The sequence below is a fragment of the Oncorhynchus mykiss genome, unplaced genomic scaffold (assembly GCF_013265735.2).
Source record: "Oncorhynchus mykiss isolate Arlee unplaced genomic scaffold, USDA_OmykA_1.1 un_scaffold_121, whole genome shotgun sequence".
Lineage (NCBI taxonomy): Eukaryota > Metazoa > Chordata > Actinopteri > Salmoniformes > Salmonidae > Oncorhynchus > Oncorhynchus mykiss.
In genome coordinates this window covers 872,501-883,962 of record NW_023493662.1, presented here as the reverse complement: position 1 = coordinate 883,962, position 11,462 = coordinate 872,501, and the positions used below count along the sequence as shown (strand labels likewise).

At 36.2% G+C, this 11,462-nt stretch overlaps 1 protein-coding gene across 2 annotated transcripts in view; it reads left to right on the top strand.

Moving 5' to 3' along the window:
• Positions 1-7,227: 7,227 nt before the first annotated feature.
• LOC110518413 (tripartite motif-containing protein 16) overlaps positions 7,228-11,462 on the top strand; it is an 8,964-nt gene continuing 4,729 nt past the window's right edge. Inside the window, exons 1-2 of one of the 2 annotated variants that reach the window (XM_036972167.1) lie at positions 7,228-7,866; positions 8,301-8,396. In XM_036972167.1, coding sequence (XP_036828062.1) covers positions 7,270-7,866; positions 8,301-8,396 — 693 coding nt within the window. In that variant the 5' untranslated portion in view covers positions 7,228-7,269. The remainder of the gene's footprint in view (positions 7,867-8,300; positions 8,397-11,462) is intronic. The other variant, XM_036972168.1, reaches the window with a different exon arrangement.

Below are 11,462 nucleotides of genomic sequence, written 5' to 3'. Positions count from 1 at the left end.
TAATGTTATCAGGTTAATTGTATCTAAGGGAAGACATTGGATAATAATGTTATCAGGTTAATTGTATCTAAGGGAAGACATTGGATAATAATGTTATCAGGTTAATTGTATCTAAGGGAAGACATTGGATAATAATGTTATCAGGTTAATTGTATCTAAGGGAAGCATTGGATAATAATGTTATCAGGTTAATTGTATCTAAGGGAAGCATTGGATAATAATGTTATCAGGTTAATTGTATCTAAGGGAAGACATTGGATAATAATGTTATCAGGTTAATTGTATCTAAGGGAAGACATTGGATAATAATGTTATCAGGTTAATTGTATCTAAGGGAAGACATTGGATAATAATGTTATCAGGTTAATTGTATCTAAGGGAAGCATTGGATAATAATGTTATCAGGTTAATTGTATCTAAGGGAAGCATTGGATAATAATGTTATCAGGTTAATTGTATCTAAGGGAAGACATTGGATAATAATGTTATCAGGTTAATTATATCTAAGGGAAGACATTGGATAATAATGTTATCAGGTTAATTGTATCTAAGGGAAGCATTGGATAATAATGTTATCAGGTTAATTGTATCTAAGGGAAGCATTGGATAATAATGTTATCAGGTTAATTGTATCTAAGGGAAGACATTGGATAATAATGTTATCAGGTTAATTGTATCTAAGGGAAGACATTGGATAATAATGTTATCAGGTTAATTGTATCTAAGGGAAGACATTGGATAATAATGTTATCAGGTTAATTGTATCTAAGAGAAGCATTGGATAATAATGTTATCAGGTTAATTGTATCTAAGAGAAGCATTGGATAATAATGTTATCAGGTTAATTGTATCTAATGGAAGCATTGGATAATAATGTTATCAGGTTAATTGTATCTAAGGGAAGACATTGGATAATAATGTTATCAGGTTAATTGTATCTAAGGGAAGACATTGGATAATAATGTTATCAGGTTAATTGTATCTAAGGGAAGACATTGGATAATAATGTTATCAGGTTAATTGTATCTAAGGGAAGACATTGGATAATAATGTTATCAGGTTAATTGTATCTAAGGGAAGACATTGGATAATAATGTTATCAGGTTAATTGTATCTAAGAGAAGCATTGGATAATAATGTTATCAGGTTAATTGTATCTAAGAGAAGCATTGGATAATAATGTTATCAGGTTAATTGTATCTAATGGAAGCATTGGATAATAATGTTATCAGGTTAATTGTATCTAAGGGAAGACATTGGATAATAATGTTATCAGGTTAATTGTATCTAAGGGAAGACATTGGATAATAATGTTATCAGGTTAATTGTATCTAAGGGAAGACATTGGATAATAATGTTATCAGGTTAATTGTATCTAAGGGAAGACATTGGATAATAATGTTATCAGGTTAATTGTATCTAAGGGAAGACATTGGATAATAATGTTATCAGGTTAATTGTATCTAAGGGAAGACATTGGATAATAATGTTATCAGGTTAATTGTATCTAAGGGAAGCATTGGATAATAATGTTATCAGGTTAATTGTATCTAAGGGAAGCATTGGATAATAATGTTATCAGGTTAATTGTATCTAAGGGAAGACATTGGATAATAATGTTATCAGGTTAATTGTATCTAAGGGAAGACATTGGATAATAATGTTATCAGGTTAATTGTATCTAAGGGAAGACATTGGATAATAATGTTATCAGTTTAATTGTATCTAAGGGAAGCATTGGATAATAATGTTATCAGGTTAATTGTATCTAAGGGAAGCATTGGATAATAATGTTATCAGGTTAATTGTATCTAAGGGAAGACATTGGATAATAATGTTATCAGGTTAATTATATCTAAGGGAAGACATTGGATAATAATGTTATCAGGTTAATTGTATCTAAGGGAAGCATTGGATAATAATGTTATCAGGTTAATTGTATCTAAGGGAAGCATTGGATAATAATGTTATCAGGTTAATTGTATCTAAGGGAAGACATTGGATAATAATGTTATCAGGTTAATTGTATCTAAGGGAAGACATTGGATAATAATGTTATCAGGTTAATTGTATCTAAGGGAAGACATTGGATAATAATGTTATCAGGTTAATTGTATCTAAGAGAAGCATTGGATAATAATGTTATCAGGTTAATTGTATCTAAGAGAAGCATTGGATAATAATGTTATCAGGTTAATTGTATCTAATGGAAGCATTGGATAATAATGTTATCAGGTTAATTGTATCTAAGGGAAGACATTGGATAATAATGTTATCAGGTTAATTGTATCTAAGGGAAGACATTGGATAATAATGTTATCAGGTTAATTGTATCTAAGGGAAGACATTGGATAATAATGTTATCAGGTTAATTGTATCTAAGGGAAGACATTGGATAATAATGTTATCAGGTTAATTGTATCTAAGGGAAGACATTGGATAATAATGTTATCAGGTTAATTGTATCTAAGGGAAGACATTGGATAATAATGTTATCAGGTTAATTGTATCTAAGGGAAGCATTGGATAATAATGTTATCAGGTTAATTGTATCTAAGGGAAGCATTGGATAATAATGTTATCAGGTTAATTGTATCTAAGGGAAGACATTGGATAATAATGTTATCAGGTTAATTGTATCTAAGGGAAGACATTGGATAATAATGTTATCAGGTTAATTGTATCTAAGGGAAGACATTGGATAATAATGTTATCAGGTTAATTGTATCTAAGGGAAGCATTGGATAATAATGTTATCAGGTTAATTGTATCTAAGGGAAGCATTGGATAATAATGTTATCAGGTTAATTGTATCTAAGGGAAGACATTGGATAATAATGTTATCAGGTTAATTGTATCTAAAGGAAGCATTGGATAATAATGTTATCAGGTTAATTGTATCTAAGAGAAGCATTGGATAATAATGTTATCAGGTTAATTGTATCTAAGGGAAGCATTGGATAATAATGTTATCAGGTTAATTGTATCTAAGGGAAGACATTGGATAATAATGTTATCAGGTTAATTGTATCTAAGGGAAGACATTGGATAATAATGTTATCAGGTTAATTGTATCTAAGGGAAGACATTGGATAATAATGTTATCAGGTTAATTGTATCTAAGGGAAGACATTGGATAATAATGTTATCAGGTTAATTGTATCTAAGGGAAGCATTGGATAATAATGTTATCAGGTTAATTGTATCTAAGGGAAGACATTGGATAATAATGTTATCAGGTTAATTGTATCTAAGGGAAGACATTGGATAATAATGTTATCAGGTTAATTGTATCTAAGGGAAGACATTGGATAATAATGTTATCAGGTTAATTGTATCTAAGGGAAGCATTGGATAATAATGTTATCAGGTTAATTGTATCTAAGGGAAGCATTGGATAATAATGTTATCAGGTTAATTGTATCTAAGGGAAGACATTGGATAATAATGTTATCAGGTTAATTGTATCTAAGGGTAGCATTGGATAATAATGTTATCAGGTTAATTGTATCTAAGGGAAGACATTGGATAATAATGTTATCAGGTTAATTGTATCTAAGGGAAGACATTGGATAATAATGTTATCTGGTTAATTGTATCTAAGGGAAGCATTGGATAATAATGTTATCAGGTTAATTGTATCTAAGGGAAGACATTGGATAATAATGTTATCAGGTTAATTGTATCTAAGGGAAGACATTGGATAATAATGTTATCAGGTTAATTGTATCTAAGGGAAGACATTGGATAATAATGTTATCAGGTTAATTGTATCTAAGGGAAGACATTGGATAATAATGTTATCAGGTTAATTGTATCTAAGGGAAGACATTCGATAATAATGTTATCAGGTTAATTGTATCTAAGGGAAGACATTGGATAATAATGTTATCAGGTTAATTGTATCTAAGGGAAGACATTGGATAATAATGTTATCAGGTTAATTGTATCTAAGGGAAGACATTGGATAATAATGTTATCAGGTTAATTGTATCTAAGGGAAGCATTGGATAATAATGTTATCAGGTTAATTGTATCTAAGGGAAGCATGTTCATTTAGGTAAACATACACGTAGACGATGTTTAAAACTGATTAATGATTTGAGTCAAAGGGGAATTATCAATAGGTTTAGTTATAGTTCACTTATCGAGTTTCTGAATCGAAGTAGCATAGTGAATGCTAGTTAGGCGTGTTGTGTCTCACTTTTAGAAGCCTCCTGGGATTATCATTTCAATTTCCTGGGATTATAATCTTGGGGAGAGTGGGGGAGAATGAGGCCATAAACGACCAAATTAAAACAGGTCTGCAAATATATACACATAAAACCATTGTTAGAACTATTTGTTTTAGTGCAAAGGTATTTTAAAGAGGACGCTCACATATGGAACCTTATGAGTTTTTATTTTATGGGTTTTAATTACACAGGTGATTATTTTTATTTTAAGAATAAAGGGTTCTTTAATATGTCTAATATGGTATGACCTTTTGACCTTATCGTGGCTATCTTTAGGGGTCTGATCAGCCCCGGGGGAGAGCCATTTGTATAATGAATTATGGTCAGTTGGGTTACTAATTTTAAGGTAAATTAGTTATAATGGAGTGTTAGTTTGGGGTTTAGAATTATTGTTTGAATCACTGAAGCCGATTTACAATATTAGCTGTGAAGTTTTTGAATTGGCTATTATGGATTTGATATTACAACAGAAAATAGTTCTATTTATCATTGAGAATAAATAGGGGTGATAAATGACTGTAGATACGGTATTCCATGTTATTGTCAGATAGAATACTGAGGATCCCTGAAGGAAAGAGCTTGTAAAGTGTAGGAAGGATTTCGATATGGTTAGCATTTGTTCAGGCTCTGGTTAACCATTAGGTTAAATGTTAGAATTCCTCTAACATTGTCCTAATATTTTCTTCTACTTTTTCTATTTGCCCTCTGTGAGTCAGGAACACAAGCATTGTTAGATATTACTGCCCTGTTGGAGCTAGAAACACAAGCATTGTTAGATATTACTGCCCTGTTGGAGCCAGGAACACAAGCATTGTTAGATATTACTGCACTGTTGGAGCTAGAAACACAAGCATTGTTAGATATTACTGCCCTGTTGGAGCTAGAAACACAAGCATTGTTAGATATTACTTCCCTGTTGGAGCCAGGAACACAAGCATTGTTAGATATTACTGCCCTGTTGGAGCTAGAAACACAAGCATTGTTAGATATTACTGCCCTGTTGGAGCCAGGAACACAAGCATTGTTAGATATTACTGCCCTGTTGGAGCTAGAAACACAAGCATTGTTAGATATTACTGCCCTGTTGGAGCCAGGAACACAAGCATTGTTAGATATTACTGCCCTGTTGGAGCTAGGAACACAAGCATTGTTAGATTTTACTGCCCTGTTGGAGCTAGAAACACAAGCATTGTTAGATATTACTGCCCTGTTGGAGCTAGAAACACAAGCATTTCACTACAACCGCGATAACATCTGATAAATATGTGTATGCGACCAATAAAATAAATGTATTTGTATTTGTGTTAATTAATAACTATCCGCGTTGTGTCTTGTCTAAGAACAGTCCTTATCTGTGGTACTGTATATTAACTATATACCACACCTCCTCAGTCCTTATCTGTGGTACTGTATATTAACTATATACCACACCTCCTCAGTCCTTATCTGTGGTACTGTATATTAACTATATACCACACCTCCTCAGTCCTTATCTGTGGTACTGTATATTAACTATATACCACACCTCCTCAGTCCTTATCTGTGGTACTGTATATTAACTATATACCACACCTCCTCAGTCCTTATCTGGGGTACTGTATATTAACTATATACCACACCTCCTCAGTCCTTATCTGTGGTACTGTATATTAACTATATACCACACCTCCTCAGTCCTTATCTGGGGTACTGTATATTAACTATATACCACACCTCCTCAGTCCTTATCTGTGGTACTGTATATTAACTATATACCACACCTCCTCAGTCCTTATCTGTGGTACTGTATATTAACTATATACCACACCTCCTCAGGCCTTATCTGTGGTACTGTATATTAACTATATACCACACCTCCTCAGTCCTTATCTGTGGTACTGTATATTAACTATATACCACACCTCCTCAGTCCTTATCTGTGGTACTGTATATTAACTATATACCACACCTCCTCAGTCCTTATCTGTGGTAATGTATATTAACTATATACCACACCTCCTCAGTCCTTATCTGTGGTACTGTATCATAACTATATACCAGACCTCCTCAGTCCTTATCTGTGGTACTGTATATTAACTATATACCACACCTCCTCATTCCTTATCTGTGGTACTGTATATTAACTATATACCACACCTCCTCAGTCCTTATCTGTGGTACTGTATCATAACTATATACCACACCTCCTCAGTCCTTATCTGTGGTACTGTATATTAACTATATACCACACCTCCTCAGTCCTTATCTGTGGTAATGTATATTAACTATATACCACACCTCCTCAGTCCTTATCTGTGGTACTGTATCATAACTATATACCACACCTCCTCAGTCCTTATCTGTGGTACTGTATATTAACTATATACCACACCTCCTCATTCCTTATCTGTGGTACTGTATATTAACTATATACCACACCTCCTCAGTCCTTATCTGTGGTACTGTATCATAACTATATACCACACCTCCTCAGTCCTTATCTGTGGTACTGTATATTAACTATATACCACACCTCCTCAGTCCTTATCTGTGGTACTGTATATTAACTATATACCACACCTCCTCAGTCCTTATCTGTGGTACTGTATATTAACTATATACCACACTTCCTCAGTCCTTATCTGTGGTACTGTATATTAACTATATACCACACCTCCTCAGTCCTTATTGATTAATTACAACACATAGGTGTATTATAAGGCATTATAAAGGTCATTAAAATAATGATACATACGTACTTCATAGAAACTGTTACCCTTCATATATTCTAACAACTCACATTTTAAGATTCATTATGTCATTTGTTCCATGTTAAGGACTCTAACCTTGGAACAAAACTATTTGTCTCCCTCTTGCTGTTGCATGCAGTTCCTTTCTCGCTTCCTCCATTCCTCTAACCCCTCCCTCCTTTCTAACCCCACCCCGCTGGCAGAACCAGGAAGTCCCTCCCCTTCCCACTAACTCTCTTCTGAGGAAACGAAACTGATCTGAGTCTCTGTGTCGTCTGTCTGTGTGAGAGTGAACAACCATCCAAATGGCTCAACAGGGCAATCTGCTGGACCAGGACCAGTTCTGTTGTTCTGTCTGTCTGGATCTACTGAAGGAGCCGGTCACTATTCCCTGTGGACACAGTTACTGTAGGAGCTGTATTGAGGGCTGCTGGGATCAGGATGTTCTGAAAGGGGTCTATAGCTGTCCTCAGTGCAGAGAGACCTTCACTCCAAGGCCTAATCTGAGGAAAAATAACATGTTGGCTGAGCTGGTGGAGAAACTGAAGAAGCCAGGACTCCAGGCTGCTCCCCCTCCTGCTCTGTGCTATGCTGGACCTGGAGATGTGGCGTGTGATTTCTGCACTGGGACCAGAAAGCAGAAAGCCCTCATGTCCTGTCTGGTGTGTCTGGCCTCTTACTGTGAGACTCACCTCCAACCTCACTATGAATCTCCTGCTTTCAAGAAGCACAAGCTGGTCAAAGCCACGGCACAACTACAGGAGAAGATCTGCTCTCATCATGACAAACTGCTGGAGGTTTACTGTCGTACCGATCAGCAGTGTATCTGTTATCTGTGTACAATGGATGAACATAAAGGCCATGATACAGTGTCAGCTGCAGCAGAGAGGACTGAGAAACAGGTAAGACCAGAACAACTTGTTGGTGACTGTCTGATAAACAAGGAATTAAAGATACAGTAGGAATTAAATCTGTTTGAATATGAGATCATTATATTATATACAATATGAAATGGATCCACAAATATGAACACAAACCTTGAGTATATAGATATGTTAACCCAGATTCTCCAAATGTATCACTATTTTCTAAAGTCAAACACTATTATCATTCTGAATGGCCTTTTACGAGTCCAAACTTCAGTCTCAACCCCTTGATACATGTAGGCCTACCATAAAAACTATAATCATTCACATAGCAACATAATATAATATTGTAAAGGGACCTCCTCAGGATTGTAGACCTTCCTCTCTATGGGTCCTATGTCACATCACTATACTATTGATCTACTGGACTAATAAAGCTTGATAGCTCATTGAAGAGTGATTTTCCACAGAGGCAGCTGGGGATGAGTCAGCAGAAGGTCCAGCAGAGATTCCAGGAGAGAGAGAAGGAGCTGAAAGAGCTCCAACAGGCTGTGGAGTCTCTCAAGGTGAGTATTGTTGACCAGAGGAGACACACCATTTCACTTCTCTCCTCCAGTCAGAGAGAGAGAGAGAGAGGGGGGGGGGGCTATCCAATCCCACTGACCCCACTGTTGTGAACAGGCTGTCTGGACCCCTTTCAGAGAATAGACTGGTTCATGTAACCAACTGGGCTGCCTCATCACATAACCATGAGTAACCATGACTGACTCATGTCCCCTATACATTAAAATGGAACTGTCTCTCTCTCAATTGAATTAAATTCATAGGGCTTTATTGGCATGGAAATATATGTTTACATTGCCAAAGCAAGTGAAATAGACAATAAACAAAAGTGAAATAAACTATCAGAAATGAACAGTAAACATTACACTTGGAAGGGATTTGGGGGATGGGGGAGGGTCTATTAGAAGTTAGTAGGACTCTTTTATTTTCTCAGAAGTACTGAGTTAGGTAGGAGGATTTAGAGTGGTGTAAACCGTGATTGATTACACTCCAGAACAGTAGGTGGCGCCATGCACCTTTAACGTTGGTTTGAGGATCTCCATTATATCATAGAAGAAGAAGTTGGTCTGTGAGGGTTTTGTTGTTCCTGAGGAGGGCTACTATTCTTTTCTCTTTTGGTTTTCAAGTATTTTCAGAATGTATTAAAGCCAAAGCTAAAGCTTCCCTAAAAAATTCAATATATCAGTCAATATATTTTCTCTGTGATTTATTTTCTCTCCGTCAACCGTTCCATCGCATCTTAACCGTCTTACCGGGCGGGCACTAGGACCCGGGGGAGGCTGCTGCTGCAGAGGCTGCTCCACCGCTCGTGACTGTCAGTCCTCCTTGTAGCTCATTGGTTAAGCTGTGGCTCGAGACTGTTAACAGTTAACGGACAGGAAACGGCTCTGACAGGACACATTCATGTCGAGGCAGTGATGTGAATGTGTGGTAAGTTAGAATAGAGAGAGAGAGTTTTCACTACTATAGACTTTGGTCATAATCAAAGCTTTGTTAACCAATAGGTTTTTATGTGAGGCTGCCTGTAAGTTACAGTGTAACAGACGTTACTAACGGTAACGGTGTCTTTTAAATTCGACATAAGTTATGTGGCGATGATATCTAGTTAACGTTGTATTTAATGTAGTGTAATGACCTGACTAGATCATAAAGGAACAATTGTCCAGACAGAGGATTGAGTTACGAATTGACGGTTTATTAGCAACTTTACACAGGCTACTGTTTGGCCTTAGCTCACGCCAAATAAATGAAAGATACCCCACAAGCCAATCGGGACCTTCTCTTGTGAAGCCCAGACGTAAGAGAGAGAACAAAGGCTGAACCTTAACTTCCAATGCCCCGCCCCCTCCACGCCACTCCGCCAACCACCAGGATGCCCGGCATCAGAACATCCCAGGCATTCCTGTGATTGGCAGATAGCAGGTTGATTGGCATGTCGGACCCCGCGAACACTGGGAACTGGTAAGTACAACACAACCACCTACTAGCCGAACACATAACACACAGCTGTCTGTGCGGGTCGCTACAGTAGTTTTACTATCTGTGCCAGGCTATAAATGACACAGATAATATCTAGTTAACGTTGTATTTAATGTAGTTTTACTATCTGTGCCAGGCTATAAATGACACAGATAATATCTAGTTAACGTTGTATTTAATGTAGTTTTACTATCTGTGCCAGGCTATAAATGACACAGATAATATCTAGTTAACGTTGTATTTAATGTAGTTTTACTATCTGTGCCAGGCTATAAATGACACAGATAATATCTAGTTAACGTTGTATTTAATGTAGTTTTACTATCTGTGCCAGGCTATAAATGACACAGATAATATCTAGTTAACGTTGTATTTAATGTAGTTTTACTATCTGTGCCAGGCTATAAATGACACAGATAATATCTTGTTAATGTTGTATTTAATTGATTTTTTTATTTATTTATTTTTATTTTACCTTTATTTAACCAGGTAGGCAAGTTGAGAACAAGTTCTCATTTACATTTGCGACCTGGCCAAGATAAAGCAAAGCAGTTCGACAGATACAACAACACAGAGTTACACATGGAGTAAAACAAACATACAGTCAATAGTACAGTATAAACAAGTCTATATACAATGTGAGCAAATGAGGTGAGAAGGGAGGTAAAGGCAAAAAAAGGCCTTGGTGGCAAGGTAAATACAATATAGCAAGTAAAACACTGGAATGGTAGTTTTGCAATGGAAGAATGTGCAAAGTAGAAATAAAAATAATGGGGTGCAAAGGAGCAAAATAAATAAATAAATTAAATACAGTTGGGAAAGAGGTAGTTGATAGGGCTAAATTATAGGTGGGCTATGTACAGGTGCAGTAATCTGTGAGCTGCTCTGACAGTTGGTGCTTAAAGCTAGTGAGGGAGATAAGTGTTTCCAGTTTCAGAGATTTTTGTAGTTCATTCCAGTCATGTCTTGATCACAATAAGTGATATTGCAAAATTTGGAAAAAATCTTAGTTTATCTTTGTCAAACATGAGATGACACAAACACACAGAGACAGTGTTGTGGCAAAGCTACCAGGAAACTATCAATCATGGGAACATTGCTCAGGTTTGAACATCTGACCATGCTGGTGATATTGCAGAGAGAAGGGAGTATCTGAGGAGAATTGTTGTGGTCACATCAATGTTAGGAAGACAGGGACTCTCTTTCCGTGCCAATGATGAATCTAGTGAAAGCACAAATAGAGGGAACTCTCAATAGTAAAACTAAAATAAAACTCAAACAACTTCCTAGATACATCATGCTGAACTGAGTTTACCAAGAACTACGGTATTGATGTCAAAACAGAAGACATGTTGGTTGACAGAAACTTTCTTGCCCGGAAAAGAGAGACTGGACGTCCTCCCAAAGATATGCTTGTTGTGGATGACTTCCTGAATGATGATATGATATATATATATATGATATACCAAGAGGTGTTCTGTACCTGTCTGTCCAGGAGGGAGGAGAGTAGAGCAGGACCAAGAGGTGTTCTGTACCTGTCTGTCCAGGAGGGAGGAGAGTAGAGCAGGACCAAGAGGTGTTCTGTACCT